Source organism: Oxyura jamaicensis, chromosome 11, assembly GCF_011077185.1.
Source record: "Oxyura jamaicensis isolate SHBP4307 breed ruddy duck chromosome 11, BPBGC_Ojam_1.0, whole genome shotgun sequence".
Lineage (NCBI taxonomy): Eukaryota > Metazoa > Chordata > Aves > Anseriformes > Anatidae > Oxyura > Oxyura jamaicensis.
This window is the reverse complement of record NC_048903.1, coordinates 1,137,666-1,160,223: the sequence shown is the minus strand read 5'-3', so window position 1 is coordinate 1,160,223 and position 22,558 is coordinate 1,137,666. Positions and strand designations below refer to the sequence as shown.

General features: G+C 42.2%; 1 protein-coding gene and 2 non-coding genes across 10 annotated transcripts in view; all 3 read left to right on the top strand.

Annotated features, from left to right (window-relative positions):
- CNOT1 (CCR4-NOT transcription complex subunit 1) overlaps positions 1-22,558 on the top strand; it is a 58,533-nt gene that overhangs the window by 16,280 nt on the left and 19,695 nt on the right. For 4 of the 8 annotated variants that reach the window (XM_035336669.1, XM_035336665.1, XM_035336668.1 and 1 more), the window contains exons 10-27: positions 49-159; positions 1,777-1,947; positions 2,525-2,652; positions 3,673-3,913; positions 5,082-5,201; positions 6,031-6,153; positions 6,388-6,539; positions 11,255-11,405; positions 12,764-12,965; positions 13,371-13,517; positions 14,615-14,739; positions 15,458-15,744; positions 17,195-17,273; positions 18,488-18,718; positions 19,892-20,032; positions 20,832-21,011; positions 22,023-22,139; positions 22,426-22,536. In XM_035336669.1, the coding sequence (XP_035192560.1) occupies positions 49-159; positions 1,777-1,947; positions 2,525-2,652; positions 3,673-3,913; positions 5,082-5,201; positions 6,031-6,153; positions 6,388-6,539; positions 11,255-11,405; positions 12,764-12,965; positions 13,371-13,517; positions 14,615-14,739; positions 15,458-15,744; positions 17,195-17,273; positions 18,488-18,718; positions 19,892-20,032; positions 20,832-21,011; positions 22,023-22,139; positions 22,426-22,536 (2,817 nt within the window). The remainder of the gene's footprint in view (positions 1-48; positions 160-1,776; positions 1,948-2,524; positions 2,653-3,672; positions 3,914-5,081; positions 5,202-6,030; positions 6,154-6,387; positions 6,540-11,254; positions 11,406-12,763; positions 12,966-13,370; positions 13,518-14,614; positions 14,740-15,457; positions 15,745-17,194; positions 17,274-18,487; positions 18,719-19,891; positions 20,033-20,831; positions 21,012-22,022; positions 22,140-22,425; positions 22,537-22,558) is intronic. The other 4 variants (XM_035336670.1, XM_035336666.1, XM_035336671.1 and 1 more) reach the window with 2 other exon arrangements.
- Positions 11,731-11,866, top strand: LOC118173011. Its single transcript, XR_004753963.1, has one exon. It is a non-coding gene; the product is annotated as a small nucleolar RNA SNORA50 (small nucleolar RNA).
- Positions 21,466-21,604, top strand: LOC118173010. Its single transcript, XR_004753962.1, has one exon. It is a non-coding gene; the product is annotated as a small nucleolar RNA SNORA46 (small nucleolar RNA).

Sequence of the window (22,558 nt, the reverse complement as noted above, 5' to 3'; positions counted from 1 at the left end):
GACCTGGTGTTTTTAGCTAGTGTTTGACTGGGTGTATTTTATTTGCAGTCTATTTCGGCTCCTGGCAGTGGGATTTGGAGTGACGGGAAAGATAAAAGTGATGGAGCACAAGCCCATACCTGGAATGTGGAGGTCTTAATTGATGTTCTTAAAGAGCTGGTAAGTTTTGTGAGCACCTTGGCCTTGAATGCAGAACATCTGAAAGAGGGTTGTGGCCCAGTGTGAATATAAAGCTTTTCTTAAAGCTCCTAGCAGCCTGAATGGCTTTAAAACTCATGAATACAATTGTGCTGCTGTGCTTAAATGATGTCTTTTTCCCTTTGAACAAGAATATGTTGAAGAATTGTGGGAACTAAAACCAACCTGAATGGCTAACGTGGGTGCAACCTGCAATTCATCCCACACTGCTTGCTTCCACGTGCTCTAGCACGTGTTGTCTGAGGGGTTTTATGTTTGAAGAATTTATTTCCAACAGTGGAAAGAGTCTGTACGTCAGGCACCTTATTTTGCAAAGGTTCTAACTGTAGGCATTAAAATGCTACAATATTTTTATAGCTACTCATTCCAAACCTCTCAGTGCTTCTTGTGCATGACAACGTTTCAAAAATAGAAGTTTTTCCACTGCTTTCTAAGCAGCAATTTTCATAATGAACACGGTGAAACATGAATGCCATTTCCTTTGCCTACCGTGTATTGGGTGAGTTTTCTGTGTGGTCCCTCTAATCTACAAAGGAGTTGCTGTTGTATTATTTTTTTTCCAAAGAATTTTCAAAAAATCCAGCTAGACTGCTGTCCATGGTGCAGTAGTATCTGAGTCCCATCGTGCTGTAGAGAAGACAGTAGGTTTTGCGTGCTAATGTAGGTGTACTATTTTTATTCCTAGAGAGCTCTGTACTGCGTCTACCTTCGGTTTCCTTCAGGGAAACAGCTCTAATTTTTTTTCATTCTATAAAAGCATACACGTGGTGTGTAAGCTACAGCTGCAGTTAGTAGCACAAACAGCGTGAGTTTTCATGTATGTTCCTTCTTCTATCGATTCAGTATTTTCTGTCCTTCAGGCGCTTCATGCTTTTGTCTGACTTTGCAGTTGTGTAAGCACACCTGAGCCCTTTCTTACACATCTGACGTGGTCCACGTTTACTTTGTGTTACATCAGCTTGTCAGGAAATGGGCACAGTGAGCAGTCAGTATCCATTTTTTTTTGTACATGGTGCTCACCTATCTTTGGAAGGAGAGCTCTGTATTCCGTAATGGCCGTAGCTCCCTCCAAACCCCCTCATCCTGAAGGTCTTACGCTGTTGCTGGAAATCTAATAGGTGCTTGCAAGCACTTGCACTGTAAATCCTTCAAAAGGAAAACAAGTTCTGCTTGGCAGCTGGTCAGATCCTTCTGCTTCTTGTTGGAGGGTGTATGGAAGCCTACAAAAGGAATCAGCTTGTATGCTAAGAATGGAACTGTGCTGGGTGGTTTTTTGGGTGTTTGGTTTGTTGGTTGTTTTTTTTTGAAGACTTGTTAAAGAGATGTTTAGAAAGATGAACAGCTAGTGGCTGTGGTGCTGGGGGAGGTGAGATTCGCAGGCTGGTTTCAAACAGTTACTTGCATTGAGTTCTCAGAGCTATCTAAATGCTGTTTTTTAAAACAAAAACTTCCTTCAAGTAAAAGTCAGGTGGATGTTAAGCTGAGCAAAATACTGATGAAGTTGGGTTCTTACAAGAAAGTACTGAAGATTGTAATGCTTAAGGCTAACTAGTCTCTTGTCTTTTTTTCTGGATGCAGAATCCTAGCCTGGACTTCAAAGTAGTAACCTATGAATTGGACCACCCGGGATTTCAGATTCGTGACAGCAAGGGCCTGCATATTGTGGTGTTTGGCATCCAGAGAGGGTTGGGCATGGAAGTTTTTCCAGTTAATGCCATATACAGACCTTGGAAGCATGCAGAGGGCCAGGTAGGTTTACCAGCGTTTTGGCCGTGTCTGTACAAAGAAGTTCTTGAAGTTCACAAGTGGCAGCTGTGGATTGGCAATCTGAATTTTCAGACAAGCCATGTTTGAGAACTTGGCCTGTAAGGCATAGGCCTCAGGTGTGTTACTGAAGTACAGTCTGTAAATTGAACGGTGTCTGCGCTGTTTGGGGGGAGGTGGTCGCTTGCTCTACATCTAACTCCGCATCTGTTTTTAGCGGGGTTCTGACTTGCAGCGCAGCTGAGCGCAGAACCAGTGCTGCATGGCAGTCCTGGGAGGTTTTTACCTGGTTACACAGAAAAGCTAGAGCTTTGCAGAACATAAATTGTGCAGGCAGGTGCCCTGGTCACACCCTTATTTATCATGCTCAGAAACTGTGGGAAGAGGAGTTCTTATGCTCTAGTGAAGTTCAGTCTTGTGTAAAACGTGCTTATAGTCAGTCTTGGCTCATTTCTGCTACTTTGTCAGTTTGTGTTGCTCTCAGAAATGTCACTTGATAAAGTGGAAGGAACCTGTAATTTCAAAGACCTAAACTAAGTATTTTTGATATCTCTTACACCAGCTCTCCTTCATTCAACATTCCCTCATAAACCCTGACATCTTCTGTTTTGCTGACTACGCTTGTCATACTGTTGCCACAGACATCCTGAAAGCACCACCAGAGGATGACAATCGAGAAATTGCTACATGGTAAACCTGCTCTCCCCAACCCGCTTTTCTTACCTAGATTTAGAGTAAGACCACTTACCTGCTCAAATGTGCCTTTACCTTCGTGCAACATGATATGTCTGTAGCTATGTGTACATTCCGGTTGGTCAGCTGTATTTTTCAGTGTTTGATTGCTGGAAGTTCTCACTCTAGAACTTCCTGTGCACTTCCATAATATCTGAAAATGTTTTGCTAGTTGTTGCTTTTAATGGAGTCTTCTGCTTGTCTGGAGAACTTCTGCCAATGTATTTTGGTGAATCCTGTAAGTGGAAGGGGAGGGGGTAGAGGAGATAGGAATTTAAATGTTTTTTTTTCAAGATGGCATTAGAGAAACTTGTTCCACTCATGTGAAATAAGTCCTGGTATTTAAATAATAAATGTACAGAGCTATTGCTGAGTTATTGCACAAAGCTGAGTAATGTGGCTCCTTCAGCTGACAATTACAGCTTCTTTTAATATAGCTTGTAGCTGATTTCAGTGCAGATATTTGTTTTTATTCCCATGGTACAACCTGAGGCAAGAATTTAGAGGATGGGAAAGATGGTTAAAGTGGGAGAAGGTAGCAATATCTGCATCTCTGAAACAGACAAAAGTAAGATATCTTCCTCAGATTTCACAGGTGTGTACTCTCAGGTACAGGAAGTGTTTCATTTTTGGAAGTATGTTTCAAGTTATTCAGGTGACCCACCTCAAGCTGAATTTTTTTGAACGTCAGTGTTCAATTCTCGCTCTTCCTTAACAGAATAGTAAGAGCTCTTAAGCTCTTAAATTGGTTTGATTTTTGTTTTTGTCTTGAAAAAATAAGTTATTTTTTGTAGATCAGAATATTCCTGTAGGCTTAACTGGATTTGGTAGGAGCTGCAGTTTCAGGCTGCTTGCAGGGGGTGTTACTTTGCGTAGCCTTGCAGTTGATGCTACAAAATGTTTGAATCCAGGATCCTGTCAGCAAACTACTTGTAACTTTGAGGGGGGACTTGTCTGTTTGTCTTTTCCTTTTGTTAGGAAGAGCCTGGATTTGATCGAATCTCTGTTGCGATTGGCAGAAGTGGGACAGTATGAGCAGGTTAAGCAGCTCTTCAGTTTTCCCATCAAGCATTGCCCGGATATGTTGGTATTGGCCTTATTGCAGATCAACACTTCCTGGCATACCTTGCGCCATGAACTCATCTCCACGCTCATGCCGATTTTCCTTGGCAACCATCCCAACTCTGCAATCATTTTGCACTATGCATGGCATGGACAGGTGAGTGTTTTCACTGGCGTTTAGCCTTTACGTTTCAAGCAAAGTTTGATTTTAAAACCAGAGGGAGAGAGACAGCCTGGCACATTTAAAACGCAGAAACTTTAAGCAGTAAGAGAAGAAACAGTTCAAAATAAGATAGCCTCCATCTTTTAGCAAAGAGCTTTGGAGACTATTCTAGGTGTAAAGGAACCGCATGTACCGTGATTTGTACTGAGAGGTTGGTTTTCTGAAGACTTAGGACTGGCTGCTGCCCTTCTTCAAAGAGAACTTCCATGGTGAGAGAAGGCAACTATGCGTATAAACCCTATGTTTTTAAAGGGCAAGCAAGTAGTTTTTTTTATAGATTTGCCTTTCATCTTGGCTTTCATCACTGTGCCCACTGGTAGTTAAGTAAACACAAGTCATAGGAAGAAGCTTAAGGCAGAGGAAGCCTCTAGGGCAGGAGGAGGATCTGTATTAGAAAATATATTGCCCTTTCAGGTACAGTGGAGTTGATACAAAGCTTGACCTCAGGGGCTCATGGTCTGTGTTCATTGCAAAGTCATGGTTGTTCACTAGCTGAAGTGCTATGAATATTTATGTTTTCTTGGTACAAGTCTTTAAATTGCAGAATGGGGGTGGGATAGAACTGATGTGTTCTTTGTAGAAGGTCTTGAAATGGCAGAATGTGATTTTTTTCAGCAGGCTAGGCTCCAAAATAAAGTACAGAGTGATAGCTGTCATGTGACAGGGTGCTGCTCTACAGTTTGAGGATGTTTGACTTCCTCAAATGTGGGAACTGAAAGCAAAACCCTTGCTGCCAGCAGAAATTTACTTGAATTGCACTTTGATTGCTCATGTGTGAGCAAAAAGCTAGAAACTGGTTTTGCAATGTCAAGCTGTGACATGGCAGTCTGGCATCAGGCAGCACATCAGGCAGAACGTTCTGTGATTCACATATTCCAAAAGCTATTTCTCTGTAACTGAGAGGAATATTCATCGTTCCTTTAGTTGAGCTCCTGGATAGTTTTATTCATGATGTTAAAGAGTCCAACTGAGCGACTAAGTTCTAAGCTAGAGAGTAAATGTTTGCGTGTTAGGCTTTAGAGTAACATATCCTACCAAATGTTCAAATAGTTGATCCTTTTCCTAGAGGCATGAAGTACAATCCTAATTTAATTCTTCTTAGGGTCAGTCTCCTTCGATTCGTCAGCTTATCATGCATGCAATGGCAGAATGGTACATGAGAGGGGAGCAGTATGACCAGGCAAAATTGTCACGTATTCTTGATGTGGCGCAAGACTTGAAGGTGAGTTTTGCAAAGCACCATTATTATTTTCTGTCTGGTGTCTTATGCAGACTTGCTCATCTTGTAACAAAGGCTAAGCTTAACTTGGATGTGACTAATTTAGTAAGGATTGCTAAGAAGCAGTGTAATAGAACTGCTTTCTTTATGCATGTACTGTAAATCCAGGACGAGCTTCAACCATTTTAACCTTGAATGCCATTGAAATAGGAATAGAAAATACCCTTCAGACGTCTGTTTGAAGGAGGTACTACTGATGGTTGATGGGGGTTTCTTGAGAATCCTGCTATTTTTCGATTGTTTACACGTTCACAAAAGAGACTGGAAGCTACATCTGACTTCTTAAAGGCCTTTATCACTTCTAAAGTTAGATGCAAAATAATTGGGTGTTACAAAGTGCAAGAGCTTCAAATTTTGTTATATCAGTTTCTGTGCTCAAGGATGAACACTGATCAGATGTATTCAGAGTGGCTTTGAAGTGGTCAAGGTCTGTTGGCAGGGAGATGCTAGGTTATTCTGACTAATTCTGTTGCAATTATGTCTTGGTAGCTCTTGGCCACTTCCTGGTAGATTTTCATACAGTGGAATTTAAAACCATAAGCACAAGGTCGCTTCAAGAAGGCCCTGCAATGCTTTCAGATGAGAGCTCTTGCTTATTTGTGCCACGAGCAAACTGTGCGTGAAGCTGATAGTACCAGTCTTTTTGCTGACTGTGAAAGCACAGCAGGCTGTGATAGGAAGACCTGTTTATTAAAAAGTATATGGGGATGAGAAAGGAGAAGGGGTATCCTTGTGTCTTCACTAGTAGTCTTCTGATTTCTTTTTTCTTCAGGCCTTGTCAATGCTGCTAAATGGTACTCCATTTGCCTTTGTTATTGACCTTGCTGCACTTGCCTCTCGACGGGAATACCTCAAACTTGACAAATGGCTCACAGATAAAATTCGGGAGCATGGGGTAAAGCAGGATTTTTCTTTTTATTTCTACATTCTATCGGTGACTAACTTCAGTCACTTTGATAATCTTATAAGTAGCTTTAAGGTTGTGGAAAGTGTCCATGGTCTGATAGTTCAACATTTTCACTGAACTACAATAGCTTAGTGTGATTCTTCCCACGGTACAATTGCCAAGTTTGAAATAATGGCTTGGATGTGGTTTGGGAGATTAAGCTAACCTTTTTTTTTTCCTCAGGAGCCCTTCATCCAGGCCTGCATGACTTTCTTAAAGAGAAGATGTCCATCTATCTTGGGTGGCCTTGCTCCGGAAAAAGATCAGCCCAAAAGTGCTCAGCTTCCTCCAGAAACCTTGGCGACGATGTTGGCGTGTCTGCAAGCTTGTGCTGGGTAAGGGCGATATTGCTTAGGCTGAATGTCATCAGCGCGAAGGTTGTTTGCTGGCTTCGTATTGCGCGTGTTCACAGCTGGTTTGGTTTCCTATGGGTTACTGAGAGTTAGACTCTTGCACAGCTAGATCTGATAGTTTAATTTTTCAGTGAAGCTTCTCACCTGGAGTAGGTGATGAGTCTGAAAGTGTTCTTGTCTGTATAGCCACGTGGGGGGGATGATCTTGGTAACTGCGGGCTGGCTGGTTAGTGAGATACTGGGTTAATGGCTGGAGGCAGGGCTGTGACTTGGACAAAAAGTCATAACTACAGAACGGGGCAGCATCATGGAAAACAACGATTTTATAAAGGGTTGGTCATGTTAGGCAAATATGTGGTTGCTGCCCTAGCAGAGGGCTAATGCAGTCCTTATGTGCAGAAGAGAGGTAGAGATTATAATGTAATTGAGACTGAAACTGGACACATGTAACTTCAGTTGTTTTTACTTGAAATACTGTCTCAAAGTAGTCAAAGGACGGGAAATAGCTACGGTCTTGTGCAGATGAATTTGTTTAGCTAAAATCCTGAAGGAAATAGTGTGGGTCCTAGAGACCTGCTCTCTGCGAGAGGGAGAGGTAGGTTACAGAAAGACTGAAGCGAGCAAAAACTGGACAAATCAAATTAAAATACTGTGTTTTAAGTAAAAATACACGTTGCAAAATATTGGTGGTGTTGCTTGTTAATACTGTCAGACCAAGGTGGTATTTGACTGCAGCAGTGTTTGGGAGTTCACGAGGCTTAGCACAGGGTGACATATGAGCCGGGGGTCTGGGAGCTGGAGATGGTGCTGGTACTGGTGTTAAATTTTGACACCTAAGGAGTGCGGCATACCCAAGCACGTGTTAGCTGATCTAAGGATTATATCGTTATGCAGTGATGTCTTGACAGATAGAGGAAACATATGTACAAGTGTCAGATGATTCCGAGCTCGTGTAAACAACAGGGAAACAAATAGCAACATAATGATTGCTATCTGAACTGGAAGGGAATTTCAGAGGTCCTTGTGAGATTTTAGGAGAAAAGGTTCTCCTAAATAAAATTAAACTTCAAATACAGTTTCTGAAATGTTACTGTCTGGTCCATCTTTTGGACTGAACCATGCCCGTTACTCGAAGTACATCCTCTGGGACTACAAACTGAATTGAAATTCCGGTATTTTGCATGTTGCCATCTCCAGATTTTAGAGATGTAATAGTTAACTGGAGACTTGACTTGCATCTAATGTCACTGTGTTCTGAATCTTAATGTGTTACCAAGTTTTATTTATTCAGTTAATCCAAAAGCTAGCAGTTCTCTGCTGGCACGATTCTCTCAGCTTCTGGTTTCTTTTTATAGCCGCTCGTATTCCCATTTATGCAAGAATGTGACCTACTTGTAGTCATTTTCCATTAGTTATTCTCTTTAAGCTTTAAAGAGAAAACGCTTAATTTCTTTCACGAAGCACTCACTTGGATGAGCTTACGTTCCAGTCACAAGTGGAAGCAGGCATCGGAAGGACTGGGAGATGAACATCACAGTGACACTAAATACGTCTGGGAGGGTGGTTATGCTTTACCACCTGAAGTTTGCTGCTGGGGGTAGTGGATTTAGGGATAATTTCTTCCAGTTAAGCTGTAGTTGGGACATTTGTTAGCCCCTAGGACCCTGCATGCTCTGGGACCCGTTATTTGTGTTGGTGCAGTTTGTGTGGCACTGGTGAGTGCTGCTGCTGTGGCACATAGCAGGGAGGCTTCAGAAGGAAGGAAGCGTTCTTGTTGTTACTTAGTGTTTTCCAAGTGAAGCCGGGGTGGTTTTGGCACCGCAGGCTGCCTTACTGACCGAGTGTGTGATTTGCTAACAAACTGCTTAGGAAAAGTCCTCCCCCCAGGGGTTTGCAGCAAGGTGAGTGGCGGCAGGACCTGCCCATGCAGCGGTACCCAGCACAGTCGGTTTGGCAGCACTGGTGGTTCCTCCTCAGTCCCGGCCTCAGGACAGGGCGATGCTCCTGGCCGCCTGTGCCCCAAGGAATGAAGAGGCTTTTCCTCCTTGCTTGTGCATCGATACCTCTGTAAAGAGAGGAGGGGTGGTAGGAGTGGGCTGAGGTAGAAAATAGGAATGCTAGTGGTGCTCCTGGCTTGTATGAGTAGGGTAGAAAAATCAGAAATGGTAAAGAAATCAAAGAAGTTGAAAGTACTCTTTTTGTATAAATGGGGAAAAAATGCAAGAGATGTGAAGTTGCTCCACTGAGCAAGCTGGAGCTTCCCTTAGGCTGCTGCTTTTGTTCTCCTAGAGCTGGCTGACTGGTCCCTGGCTGTCCTCATTACTCGTCTTTCAAAATTGTCTTTTCCACAATTTTCCCCCAGTTCTCTTTCTGGAATGGCCCTAAGATTGGCTGACTGATCGTGTTTTTAGTTAGAATTGAAAAAACGTGAACTTTTGCTTTAAGGTGTTGTTTGATAAGCGTGCCCCCCTATTTACTGCTTCACATCACTTGCCTCGGATGCAGCTTTTGTGAACACCTGCAGCACAGTCGTATTTTAAAAATATTGTGCTACGTATCTTGACATACAGCAACATCTTGGGACATAAAGATGTTAATCTTTAATCTGTCTGGATGGCAGGACAAAAAGTTAGTCGTTTGTTCCAAAGCATGAAAGACCTAACTCGTCACCGTAAGCATCCGATTCAGGATTACAAACCTGTGTTCTGTGTTGCGGGCTGCCCTGTGACCGGTAACCTCCAGCTGCAGCAGGTTGGAATCTGTCTCACTACAGCACGCTGTGGTATTTGAGTGTCTGCTTTCCTTCCTGCTGGTTGGTCACAAGCACGTTATGGGGATTTGTGGTTCTGTGGAACTGGGTTGTAGGTAAATACGTGCCGTAAACTCTGAGCCTCCTGCATGCTGTGCCTCAGAGTCGTGTCTTTCAGATCTGGTTGCACCTTCTTGAAACAGAAATCCCTTCTGTTTCCCTGTGTGGTCAGACTGCTTCACGGGCCATATCTTAAATGACAAAGAAATATCTTGCTGGCATTTATAGCAGGTGTATGGCTATAAATAAATGCAGGTTTTGTGTAAGGAAGCCTCTCAGTGTTCTTTGGATTCAGAAATGGGCATGCAAATACAGACCTTTGTTTCCAGAGGACTTTTAAAGACCCCCCACAGATGATTAAAATGAAGTCCTTTGTCTAAGGTACTTTACTGCTTTCACAGCTTGATTAGAAAAACTCTTGGTTTGTTCACGATTGAATCAAGGAGAAAAGCGAAGTGTTTCATAGCTGAGCTTACTTTGAAGGTAAGTTTCTCATCCCTTTTTGAAACCTACCCTCCCAGGCAGCTTGCTTTTCAGTCTCTTGAAGCCAGGCTGCTGGTGAGAGGATATCAGTACATTTGGAGGAGTCAGCTTCACATTTGGTGAAGCAGCTGCTAAAATGCACGTTGACCTGCCTGGAAAGATGCCTGCCCGTGGTAGCTCCCCACATTGTCCAGTCTGTCCCAGGACAGCTTTTTCCCACACTGCGTAGCGGAGCACTGGCTTGGGACAGCAAGCTGAAGCCCTTAACCCTGTGCAGCCTGTAATGGGATGGCTGCCAAAGCTGAGGGCTGCTCTGCGCTTCGTTTTCCTGCCCTAGTTATCAGAACGGTTCTGCTTCCTCTTCCTCATCCCAACATCCGTGCAGTGAAAAGCTTGTGAAAATGAGGAAGCTCCAGATGAGTTTAACACAGTTGCACCATTACAGGAGGAATTTGCTGCTGTAGCTCTACTCACGAAAAAGGTAGAGCTGGGGATCAGGAGAGGCATAAATAGTCGGCTGTGTTTTGTGAGATGTCAGTGTTGCCTGGGTATGTTTGTGGTTAGGTACGCCGGCAGCAGAGCTGCCTTTCCCTCCCCTCAGGAAGCCTGGCAGCCTGACGTGGAATTGTTCAGAAAGGTGTTGGCTTCCCTTGGTCGTGCAGTGCCTTCAGGCCTAGTTTGACTGTTCTGCTGGGTTTTGAGTCAACTTCTTTGAATAGTCGGCGATTTCTTGCCTCTGGTTAAATGTTTATTAATGGTCAGATGCAGCATGCCTGTCAGGTTATAGACGGATGAGTTTTGGTGGAATGGGGGGGCGGGTATTTAACTCCCATCTATGTCCGTTCAGTACTATTTTACAAATGTGTGTCTATAGTGCAAGCTTTTTAGTCATGTCGTATTTCCCTTCTGGAGAGCGTGTCTGATAACACTCAAAGCAGGAACAATCCTGAATGTTGAAGTCTGGGAACAGGGAGCAGCCTTGAGCAGAAGCTGTTGTGTGTTTGAATTCATGAGGCTGAGCTGCGTGGAGGCTGTAACAGCAGGCAAAGAATGTTGCAGACCCTCTGTTCTGCCACAGGCTATTAAAGCCAGGTAGACAGATACGCATCCCAGCTTTCTCTGAGTCATTATTTGCTGGGATAACTGTATACCGTTATTGGAGTTGTTATAATGGGGGAATGTGCTGTCAGAGAATTTTTATAGTTGCAGTTTAAATTCTTCTATCTAAAACAGCTCTCGTCCCAAGTGAAATGGCTGTAATGTAATTGTTGCTAGTGTGGTTTCTGCTGGGATTGTCTTGCAGTTTATATTTGGGAAATGTGGTCCTGCTTTTCTGAAGGTAAACAATCAGGGGCCTGAGTTTTGTGAACACTGGATGCCTCACTCTCCTACTCCTCTGCTCTAGGAGTGTTTCTCAGGAGCTGTCAGAGACGATACTCACCATGGTGGCTAACTGCAGCAGCGTCATGAACAAGGCTAGGCAGCCGCCACCCGGAGTCATGCCAAAAGGACGCCCACCTAGTGCGAGCAGCTTGGATGCCATCTCTCCTGTACAGGTAGTAGATAAATAATTGCATGCTGTGGTTTTAAAACCGTTGATTAGCGTTAGTTCTGCTGCGTTATTTGAGCTCTTTCAGCAGGACTACGTAAAACATCATCTGGCTCCCTTAGTTTTTTATGCTTGCATGTCTAGATAACTTCTCCTGTAGCAGATTAATGCCTGAGGGTTGTAGTTCCGAACTGTCTTTCACGTCACAGATGTCAGTAGGAAATAATGGAAGTGTAGCAGCATGGGAGCACTGAAGAGTGATAGAGAGGTTTATTTTAAAATAGCTGAGGGTTTCTTTAAAGTGCTAAAATTTTCTAAGACTTCTGAGAATTAAGCACTGCCTTTGAACCTGATGTGTCTTGTTTGTAGCTTCACGGGCCAAGCAACAGTGCTAGAGCATAAGGACTTGTTATAACTGGGGCTCTTCAGCTCTCAACTGAACTGCTCTTTTAAAAACAAGGTACATTTAAGTTACTCCCTGCCACTCATCATCCCTTCCTCCTCTGGGAGCAACACATTGCAGACAGATTTTGCTTCTAGCAACTACATTCACTGGCAGATTTTAAAATGGTGAAAACTTATTCCCACGAAGTAGTGGCAATTGAAGAATGTCTGAAGCATCAGATTATGTAAACTCAATACAGAGAGCAGTATCCACGTAAATAGTTATTTTTTTGAAGTTACTCATCAAGTGTACCAAGTATCTTGGCAACCTGCTGCATATAACTGATGTGAAGAAGTAGAGCAGCAGATGTGAGTCTGAATCCATGCTATCTTTTGGATAGATAATAGTTTTTTTGCAGTTCTTAGACAGGAGCTCTTTATTTCACAGCATCACGATTTATTGCGATGTCTGCTGGTACTGTGCCTTCCCTCCTACTCGTCACCCAGATCTTAATGGCTTTTATTGGAGGCTGTGTTCTCAGGTGTTTAGCTATGAAAAGTGGACATTCTGGGATCCTTCATTCTGGGATCCTTCAGACAGCTAAATATTCTGTTAGCTTGATTAAGTCTTGGTGAGTTCTCAAACCACAGAGCTTAAACTGCTCTAGCACAAAAATCTACACACTGCTTTTTGTGTTTACTGTTGTGTTATACTTAATTAGAAACTAGGGAACAATCAGCCTTTCTGTAAAACGTTTGACAGAGTAGGATTTTAGTGGATTGTAAAGGAATAAGTGAAATAGCATTCTATAGACAAACGGCCCTTTTGGGGTAATCTGGATGACTTCAGAATTTAAAGCGACCATGCAGAAAAACTCTTTTCAGGATGTTTTAATATGTAAGCTGTCTACAAAACCTGCAAAGAGTGAGCTCGATTGCAATCTATGTCTGTCTGTGTATAATCTTCCTTTTTTCATTCAGATCGACTCGCTTGCGGGCATGGCATCTCTTAGTTTAGGTGGCTCAGCTGCTCCTCATACCCAGAGCATGCAAGGCTTCCCTCCGAACTTGGGCTCTGCATTCAGTACTCCTCAGTCACCAGCAAAAGCGTTTCCCCCTCTTTCCACCCAAAACCAGACAACAGGTTTCAGTGGCATTGGAGGACTCTCTTCGCAGCTTCCAGGTACTGCTATCTGTGTGGTGTGATTTGTACGTTTGACTTGTCAGAGCTAAGACGTTGTCACTGCTGTGGCTGGAAACACTGGACAGGCGGTGGTGTTGTGGGGGAGGGAGTCGTGCAGACCTTGCTCCTAGGTCACTGCTGAAACAGCATTTTGAAATGTTGTAACTGCAGTAGATACAAAACTTGAGAGTCGAGGGTTTATGTTTCTGATGGATTTTAGCTGCATGGTTTTAGGCCGGGACAGAAAAAAGGAATTGCTTGAGGAAAAAACTGCTTGATACTGGCTTGATACTTCTAAGGCTATATGGCTCTGAACATTTCTTGGAAATGGAAAGGTGCTGAAAGTGATATGTGCATACTAGGAAGGGTGCAGCTGAGATGACCGAAACCTTGTTTGCTTTTCAGTAGGTGGTCTTACTACGGGTAGCCTGACTGGTATAGGAACTGGAGCCCTGGGCCTTCCTGCAGTGAACAATGACCCATTCGTGCAAAGGAAGCTGAGCACATCTGGACTGAACCAGCCTACATTCCAGCAGAGTAAGATGAAACCTTGTAAGTGGTAGTGTTGTCTGTGACTGTGAAGTGTGACTGTGCTCTGCAGTTAATCTGCATTTCCTTCAGGGGTGGCGTGGATCTGGAGGTGACAAATAGTAGAAACATGGCTCTTGTGTTGTACTGATGGGCTGAAAAGGTGCTTTTGAACTTGTATACTAGCAGCTTGCCAAGTAGCTGGGAGAGGACTTAAGAAAAATAAGAGCTACCAGAGTAAATACAAATGCCAGGGATTTGCATGAACAGTCTCTTTTTATGTCCTTTTTTCGTTGTGCTGTGTTTTGAACAAAAGTGTTACCCCGCTTTTTAGAGAGTTGTGTATTTGTTGTAAGAGGGTGTTCTTGGTTTTGTTTGTAACGGTTAATCAAAGCTACCTGGGTAAGGTTCTGTTGTAGCAGACCAGTGAATTAGGCAACACCACTGGAAAGAAATAAGACTTAACAAGTTGATGGGAATGTGTTTCCTTTCTTTTTTAAAAGAATGATTTGGTCCTTAAAACTGAGTCGTCATCCTTAGCTCATTTATACCTCTAAGTTCACAACAAAATGTTGAAGCAAACAAATGTTTTCCTTTAGGAAGTCTAGTCATATGCTAAATCTTTCCCATACCTTTGTCTTCAATAGCTGCTCCGTAAAAGTTGCAGATGTCTGTAGATGTTCAGTGAAGGCAGCTTTAGTGACCATTGTTTTTCTTTTTGGGCTTGAGCGTTCAGTATAAACTTGCTTGAAGCTCACTGGCTGGCCTGAAAGTCTGTGTGAAAGTTTGTCTGCATGTTAGTGTTGTGTAGCATGCTTTATTCTAGTCTGTTCTACATTCATTTCATGTAGGTGTCAGTTGAGGCTAGCTTGGGTTGCAGTGGGTTCTAGGAATACAATAGTAGGAGGCTAATTCCATCTTTAGAATTCAGTTCTCTTGCAAAAATGTCTTAAATTTTTAAATAAGAACTTCTGTCAACTAGAAAGGTTAAATAATTGCTTTTTAAGAGCAACTAGCAGGCTTCATATAGATTTGTGGAAGAGTGCTAAAGGACTAGATGAAATCCTGACCCTCTGGAGTTGAATGTAATGCCTGTTCCCCCCCCCTTTTTTTTTTAACAGCTGACTTATCTCAGGTGTGGCCAGAGGCTAACCAGCACTTTAGCAAAGAAATAGATGATGAGGCAAACAGCTACTTCCAGCGTATTTATAACCATCCACCGCATCCGACCATGTCTGTAGATGAGGTGAGTCCCATTCTGTAAAGGTTGCATCACCTGTCTCAAGACCTTCCATGTAGTTGGTAAACTTGCTCGTTACATCCAACTCTTCAGTCCTGTGGACTGATGAAGTTTTTAGCCGTCTAATTAACACTCCTAAAATGACGCAAGTCTCACAGGGGACAAGACTTCAATATGGAGTGGAAGCTTGGGCGTTCAAAATAAGTGCTAAAGTGTGCCTTTAAACAATTCAAATGATGCTTACACCTTGGATTTATTTAAAGTATACAAAAATGGCTGCAACTTCTAAATATATAAAGGTGTCCTCAGTTCTACGTTGTGATTGCTTTCAGTGTAACCAAAACATGAGCATGGAAGCAGGTCAGTCTGATGTACTTGCTCTTTGAAGTATTTCAGACTTACTTTAATGTATTTATGTGGTTATAAACTATAGGAAGAATATAAATTCATGTTCAGCATCTTCCAATTTTGAAGCAATTATGTAGCAAGAAGTTTTATTGAAGGACAGTTCCCTAAAGGAAACAAAACTGAAGTCTGAAGATAAAGCTAATTGCAGTGATGTGGCACCTACTGGCGAAAATGAGACTTATTTTTCATTGAGACACTTACTTTGCAGTCTGGATTGTAGTGCAGTCTGCCTTAGCTACTTGTGTTCTTAACCTGTAGATGCAGAAGGGCTGAAATAAAGCAAATCTGGTGGTAACAGCTTCCAATTTCTTTTCAGGTCTTGGAAATGCTGCAGAGGTTTAAGGACTCCAACATTAAACGGGAACGAGAAGTGTTTAACTGTATGCTGAGGAACTTGTTTGAGGAATACCGTTTCTTTCCCCAGTACCCAGATAAAGAGCTGCACATAACAGCCTGCCTCTTTGGTGGGATAATAGAGAAAGGACTGGTTACTTATATGGCATTGGGCCTGGCCCTGCGCTATGTTCTTGAAGCCTTACGAAAGCCTTTTGCATCCAAAATGTACTATTTTGGTATTGCTGCACTAGATAGATTTAAAAATAGGTGAGTGGTTTTTTGGTAATACTTCCAACAATGCATGTAATGTCTTGTTAACCTTGACCCTGCCCTAGTTACGCAGTCCAAGGCTGCTTATATGTATTAGAAATTTGCATATATCAGCTTCAGGATTGCCTTTAATATATGCTGAGCGGAAAGAAAATGGTGATGCCCTAGTAAAAGGGTGACTTTCTTTTGAAATGAAAACATTAAATGCGGTATCTGTAAATGTGGGACAAACTGAGATGCTGAAACTTAGTGGCCTCCCTGTATAAAAATAATTCAGGGAAGTGTTGAGTTGACTGAAGTTGTCAGCTTGTTAGAAATGGAGTGAATGTAAATATTCTTACCAGGTGTGCCCTGATAGTGCCGTTTGCATTACTCATTAGTAAAAGGCTGGCTAGGAACTAAGCCTGGGTTTGAATTTGAATCTTCAGTATGGCATCGGGATCATCTGTTACTCAGAATGTTTTGCTTTAACTTTGTGTAAGATTATGAAGGGTATTACTCCAGTGCCCAAATCTTCCAGGAAGTTGATAGCTGTGAGTTGGTGACACACGCAAACCTTTCTCAGAAAAAGAAAAAAGCTTTCTCAAAGTTCTTAATTTGAATGCATGGAGAGGAAGCTCTCAAGGCAGGTGGTAGTTGTAGGCAGGATTGTATCCCGGTGGACAAAATGCCCGCCCATTTTGGGGGGGAGATACTTGAAATGGCTTTAAAAGTTTATTGGAATTATTTAATGACTAGAAATGTGTGGACTTGCAGTGTGGATTCAAAAGCAAGGAGCGTGTTACCTCTGGCCGTTATTCTCCTTTTATAGTTGTTCTGCCCTACGGTATTTTGTCTGTTATAAAAGCTGCTGCTCGCAGCATTCAGATCTGGATATTGTAGCTGCAGAAGTTAGCTAACGATGAATAAAGGCACTGGAGGTTGACATACTTGAGGTTTAACCACCTTCTTGTTCCTTCTCTTCAGAACCTTTTTAAGGGGGACCTGAAGATGTAGCTCTCACTGAGTAGTGATGGTGTAGCATTCAAAAGTAGCATTATAATAACCAGTGTGCCTAGGTGAAGCTTTCATCTTTGATGTTAGGGGCCCTCTGATTTGCTGTTTAAAACAGTGAGCCAGTCTACAAATCACTTACCAATCATCTTATTGTGGAAGCTGAATATAAATGCAATTGTGTATTCAGTCAGAAGTATAGAGGTTTAGGTTAAGCTGGCTTGCTGTGAATTAACCTTGTGTTTTGTTCTTAAATGAATTCATTTCAAGGGCTTTTGCAACAAAAACGGCTTTGTAAAAAATGTTTTGTTTACAGCCCAGCTGCTGTGAGCAGACCCAGAACTAATTCTGATGCGGTATGGGAATGACATACCAGTGTTACGTTTATATTGCTCTCTAGTATTGTTTGTGATCTGGGTTAACGCTGCTGACTAACGTGTGTTATTTCTGACAGATTGAAGGACTATCCCCAGTATTGTCAGCACTTGGCTTCTATTAGTCACTTTATACAGTTCCCTCATCACTTACAGGAGGTGAGTGGGTTCACGTTGGTGCACTGGCTTTCTGTGGTCTTAAAATCTTCTGAGGATATTGCTGTTTTCCATTGGAGAAATGGTCTGAGCTGCCACAGTTTTAGGTAGTGCACGTGCAGAGAATCACCCTTTCTTAAAGTGTGAAGGTGGCTGTTCACTAGTCTTCTGTTTCCGTAAACCTGCTGGGGTTGCTTGCAGTGAAATAGCTGCTTGAGTATATCTGCATGATCAACCAGGACACATGGCCGTGCACAAAGATTTCAGAGTGCTTCCATGGAGTCACATTCCAGTCCCTTAAGGATTTGTGCTTTCTCTGTAAAATAAAGAATATTCAGAGGTGTTTATAGTTTTGCACTCAGACCTGCTAACATAATCCAGATAAAGGCAAGAAAAAGTCATTCCTGCAAGTTTGATCAAAGTAATGGAAATACCCTGTAGCTCAGAGAGTAAAAGCAGTGTTGATCGTGTGGTGTCTGGCTTTCATTGGTAGGAGAAATACAGAGAAACTAATCCTAGTGGCAGAGTTTGAGAGCATAATCTGAATAAGAAAAAAATGTTCAGCTTTGTCAGTGAGACTTCATCTACCCGAAGCTGTGAAGTTCAATAGCAGCCTCAACTTCACTGGTGCATTTTGGATTGTCCCCCTGAAATGACTGTTACAAATATCTGGGTAGATGTATTTAAGTGGAGAAAAAAATCTGCTGTAGAATTGCTTTACAGGTTTTTTAAAAAGCTGGGTATTGCAGAGCTGTGGTTTTTGCTTATTCATTATGAACTTCAGGCTTTACCGTTTTTATATAGCTGCAGGGATCTTTGGGAGAAGGACTTCTTCCCTGCTGTGTAGCACATTTTTTGATAGATATTTTTAATGCAGTCCCCCTCTTTTGGTCTGTTAACCCTGACCTGCGGGAATGGGATTTCCTGGGTAGTGCTCTGTAAAACGTTTTAGGATGTTGTGTCTCTTGACACTAGATAACTGCTTGCTGAGCTCAGGGGTAGAGCTTCTGGCCTTTCTCCAGAAAGAAGGGAAGTAAATGGTGATAAGACATGCCCTTTATAAGGGGGCTTGATGGTATTTTGTAGATTGCCTTAATGGCATTAGCGTTAAAAGTTTGCTGACAATCTGTAATACTTACACTGCTCGTGCTAAAACTTGTTCCCTATTTACGCTTCTGTATGTGAATTTCTGTATGTGCTTGTTTTCCCTGTTGTAGTACATAGAATACGGACAGCAGTCTAGAGATCCTCCTGTGAAGATGCAGGGATCAATCACCACCCCTGGAAGTATTGCACTTGCCCAGGCTCAGGCCCAGGCCCAAGTTCCAGCAAAAGCTCCTCTTGCTGGCCAAGTCAGCACTATAGTAACCACCTCAACCACCACCACTGTTGCAAAAACCATCACAATCACTCGACCAACTGGAGTCAGCTTCAAGAAAGATGTGCCGGTAAGCATTCTGTGACTTCGGAGCCCTCGTTGGAGATGTAATGGAGTTAAGCTGCTGATCTGGACTGAGTACACGGAGACAAAACCCTGTTCAATTCCTGTACTGCCAGTTTCCAGGCTGTAATCCTGTTGCTCGATATTTTTCATCTAAAGCATAGAACCTTTTCAGATATGCCCCACGCTTTTGTATGGATACATTTTTAATCAGGAAACTGTGGAATTACTTTGTCATAGCAAGGTGTTTGTTGTGGCTTCAATTAGCAAGACAATTACAGAATTAAGTTTCTCTTAATGACTTGCAGTAGGACTCCTGAAGCAGTTGCAGTTACTCTTCTGCCCGAGACTTGAGAAACACGTACTGAATCATGTCTGACCTAGCAGATTTAACTGCATTAGGTTTCTCAAATCTTAAGCCACTTATGTAAATGTAACTCTTAACTACCTGTCAGAGTTAATGCGGGGCTGACAGATTGATCTTGGCTCTTCCACAGAAAGCGTGGAGCATGCTTGATCCTGCATGTACGCTGAGGATGCATAGAGCTGTGACTGTAGGGTGACAGATGCACCAAGTCAAGTCCGTCTTGCTTGCTGGTGCTGGCTTTGTATACTTCTCTTAAAAGAAGAGTGAGGCATTTATATTGCCTAATTTTAAACTCGAGTTATGATTGCTGTACCAAGTTAACTCTTGCAGTGTAGCAGGTGCTAAAGCTCTTAAGTTGGGGCCTGCAGCCGTAAGGACACAGGTCGCATTTCTTTGGCTTATACCACTGGCATGCTTTCTCTCAGATAAAGCTGTGGGATTCCTCTCTCCCAGTTTAGTATCAAAGTGCTCTTGGAGACATAAACTTGTACTAAGTACTGCTCGCTGCTGTACTGTCACATTCTCCAGGCTAACTTTGTATGCAGACTGCTGGCATGATGGGTGCTACTGGAATGGCATCTGTTGGATATGAACACAAGTGTTAGGGGTTGAGTTGTGTACAGCAGCATTCTTTTGATGAGTACTGATCATTGTAGAGTAAACTTGCTTCAGAATGCTGCTAAAAATGCATCACAGGCCGTAGATGTTATGTGGAAAAGCTCAATTCCTTTTCACTTGACGAAATGGATTTAAACTGTCTTTGGATGTTACTTCTAGGTATTGTCTGTTCTTACCTTCTTGTTTTTCCTACAGCCTTCCATTAATACCACCAATATTGATACGCTGTTAGTAGCAACAGATCAAACTGAGAGAATTGTGGAACCTCCGGAGAATGTCCAGGAAAAAATTGCTTTCATCTTCAATAATCTGTCTCAGTCAAACATGACTCAGAAGGCAAGTATGGAAGAACACTAGTAAAATTAATTTTAATATATTTCTGGAATTCCATTCTAAAGTGGTAGGTGATGTTTCTCCAAAAATTCCAACTCTTAAAATTTGGGGGAAAAGGGAAAAAAAATGACTCATGGAAATAGTTTGCAACACTTGTTGTTTGAACCTCTTTGGACATACAATTTTGCAGGGAAAAGAGGGACAAGTACAAGTTGAGTAAGATTAAGAATCTTTCACAAGTCGCCTTTTTTTCCTGTAGCCAAATACTTTTGTGCTAAAGTATTACAGACCTTTTTTCTTTTTTTTTTCAGGAAAGTACTTAGAGTAGACACAAGTTTGAACAAACATTCACATCATAAATGAGCAGGATACCATTTGATACTGCACTTATGCTGCTAGATTCTTGCATTTCAAGCTGGAATTCAGGGTAGTTTTTCTGAACTAGTAGAAATTTGCAGCACTGCTGCCACGTACGGCATCTGTCTTATGGGCAGGCTGCCTTAACATGAGCTACTGACAGTCCTAGCTTTTGAAGTTACCTGCTATAAAGATGAGAAGTGAAGGGGAGAGAAACTATTGCACCTCACTTACTTTATGATTAAGTCCTTACTGGTTGTCTGGATCTTTGGGTAATGAAATACTGATTTCAGAGCTATTTAAAAGCAAAAAAAATAAATAAAAAATAATCTTAGTGCTAAAATCAATTGGCTGAACATGACAACGCGTTGGTCAGAATTGACCCTATGAGTTTGGGGTCCTCTTCTCATATCTGTGGTGTGCTTTTTCTCTGGTGTGGAGACAGGTCGAAGAACTGAAGGAGACAGTGAAAGAAGAGTTCATGCCTTGGGTATCGCAGTATCTCGTGATGAAAAGAGTCAGTATTGAGCCGAATTTTCACAGCTTATATTCAAACTTCCTTGACACTCTTAAGAATCCAGAGTTTAATAAAATGGTTCTGAATGAAACTTACAGAAACATCAAGGTGAGTAGTGCAAGATTTGTAATACCTTGGGTAGGTCTCAAGATTTAGAGGTGTGTTGTTCTCCTTATAACGTTTGTCTGATCTTCAGATGTGGAACATCTGTCGAAGTGTACTTTAGCTTCAGCTAACAGGTTGTGTCTATGATTACTTGTGGTTCTGTTCTTGTTCAGGAACAATTAAGAGGACAGACCTTTTTTTTTGGGGGGGGGGGGTACTTCTAAGTTTATGCGTGGCTTGCGAATTATAACACGGAAAATTTGTTTATGCTTTAGTTCTTTTGTGTGGAGAATGTGTCTCTTATGTTTACACTGATGTTTTGGTTAAAGAATAAAGGGGAGGTTTTAGAAAACGGGTGTAACAACTAAAAATCCCTGGAGAACTAAAGTAATGTGAAGGTAAGGAGGTCAGAGAAGGGATAGCGCAGAAGAGATGAGTGAGACAAGTTTGTCTGTCAAGCACTATTTTTAAACCTGTTGGTGGAATTTCCTGGCCACCATGGGTTACGCTGTAGTGCAAAAGAATCTCCTGGCTCTTTGGAGCGTAGCTGGCCTTCTTTTGTTCAGCTGATGCTACTCTGAAGCTAAGGAACAGAGCTAACAATAGAATGCTGGGGCATGATTTAAGTCCTGAAATGAGAATTTAAATGTTTCACTAGAAAGGCAGATGGTAGCCTTCAGCTCTGATGAAGCATTAAGAAGCATTATCTGCACAAGTTACATTTGACTGAGTAGACACAGTCTTGACAAGAGTAACTCATAAGGTTTGGAAAAGTGTAATCCTTTCTGATCCTCTTGAAAGAAAGGAATTTTGAAGTAGTTTCAAGGCAGATTTATGGGGTGCTGCCTTGAGGTGAAGGCTGGTTTTGAGAATCTCTGTAATGTGTAGCTCAGACTGGAGCTCAGAACTCGGTGTTCTGAAACTTTTGTCTTGAGTCAGACCAACTGTTTGATTTTGTTCTTGAGTGATTATCTTCTCGTTGTTGCTTGAGTTGCTTTTTTTTTTTTTCATTAGGTGCTACTGACATCAGATAAAGCTGCAGCCAACTTCTCAGACCGTTCCTTGTTAAAGAACCTTGGTCACTGGCTGGGAATGATTACACTGGCTAAAAATAAGCCCATCTTGCACACGGTGAGCTTCTGTTTCGCTTGATACAGACTGGTATGTTATGCAGCAGCATAGGCTGTTTGGGAAATTAAAACACCAAGATTAAGGAAGTAACTGTAAAAATTAGTATATGTGGATCTTTGTTCAAAAGAATAACTGCTCCTTAGCAGTCTGTAAAATTCAAGGACTGTCTTGACTCAAGTTTGCCATTATATCCTATAAGGAAATAGCATGTAAGTGGTATTGTTATGGTATTCTTGGTGTTTTCTCTGCCCTCTTCCACTTACCACTTGTTGATGGTATTTTTCAGGATTTGGATGTGAAATCGCTGCTACTGGAAGCATATGTTAAGGGACAGCAGGAATTGCTGTATGTAGTACCATTTGTTGCCAAAGTCTTAGAATCCAGTGTCAGGAGCGTGGTAAGTGACTCTGTGCTGGCAC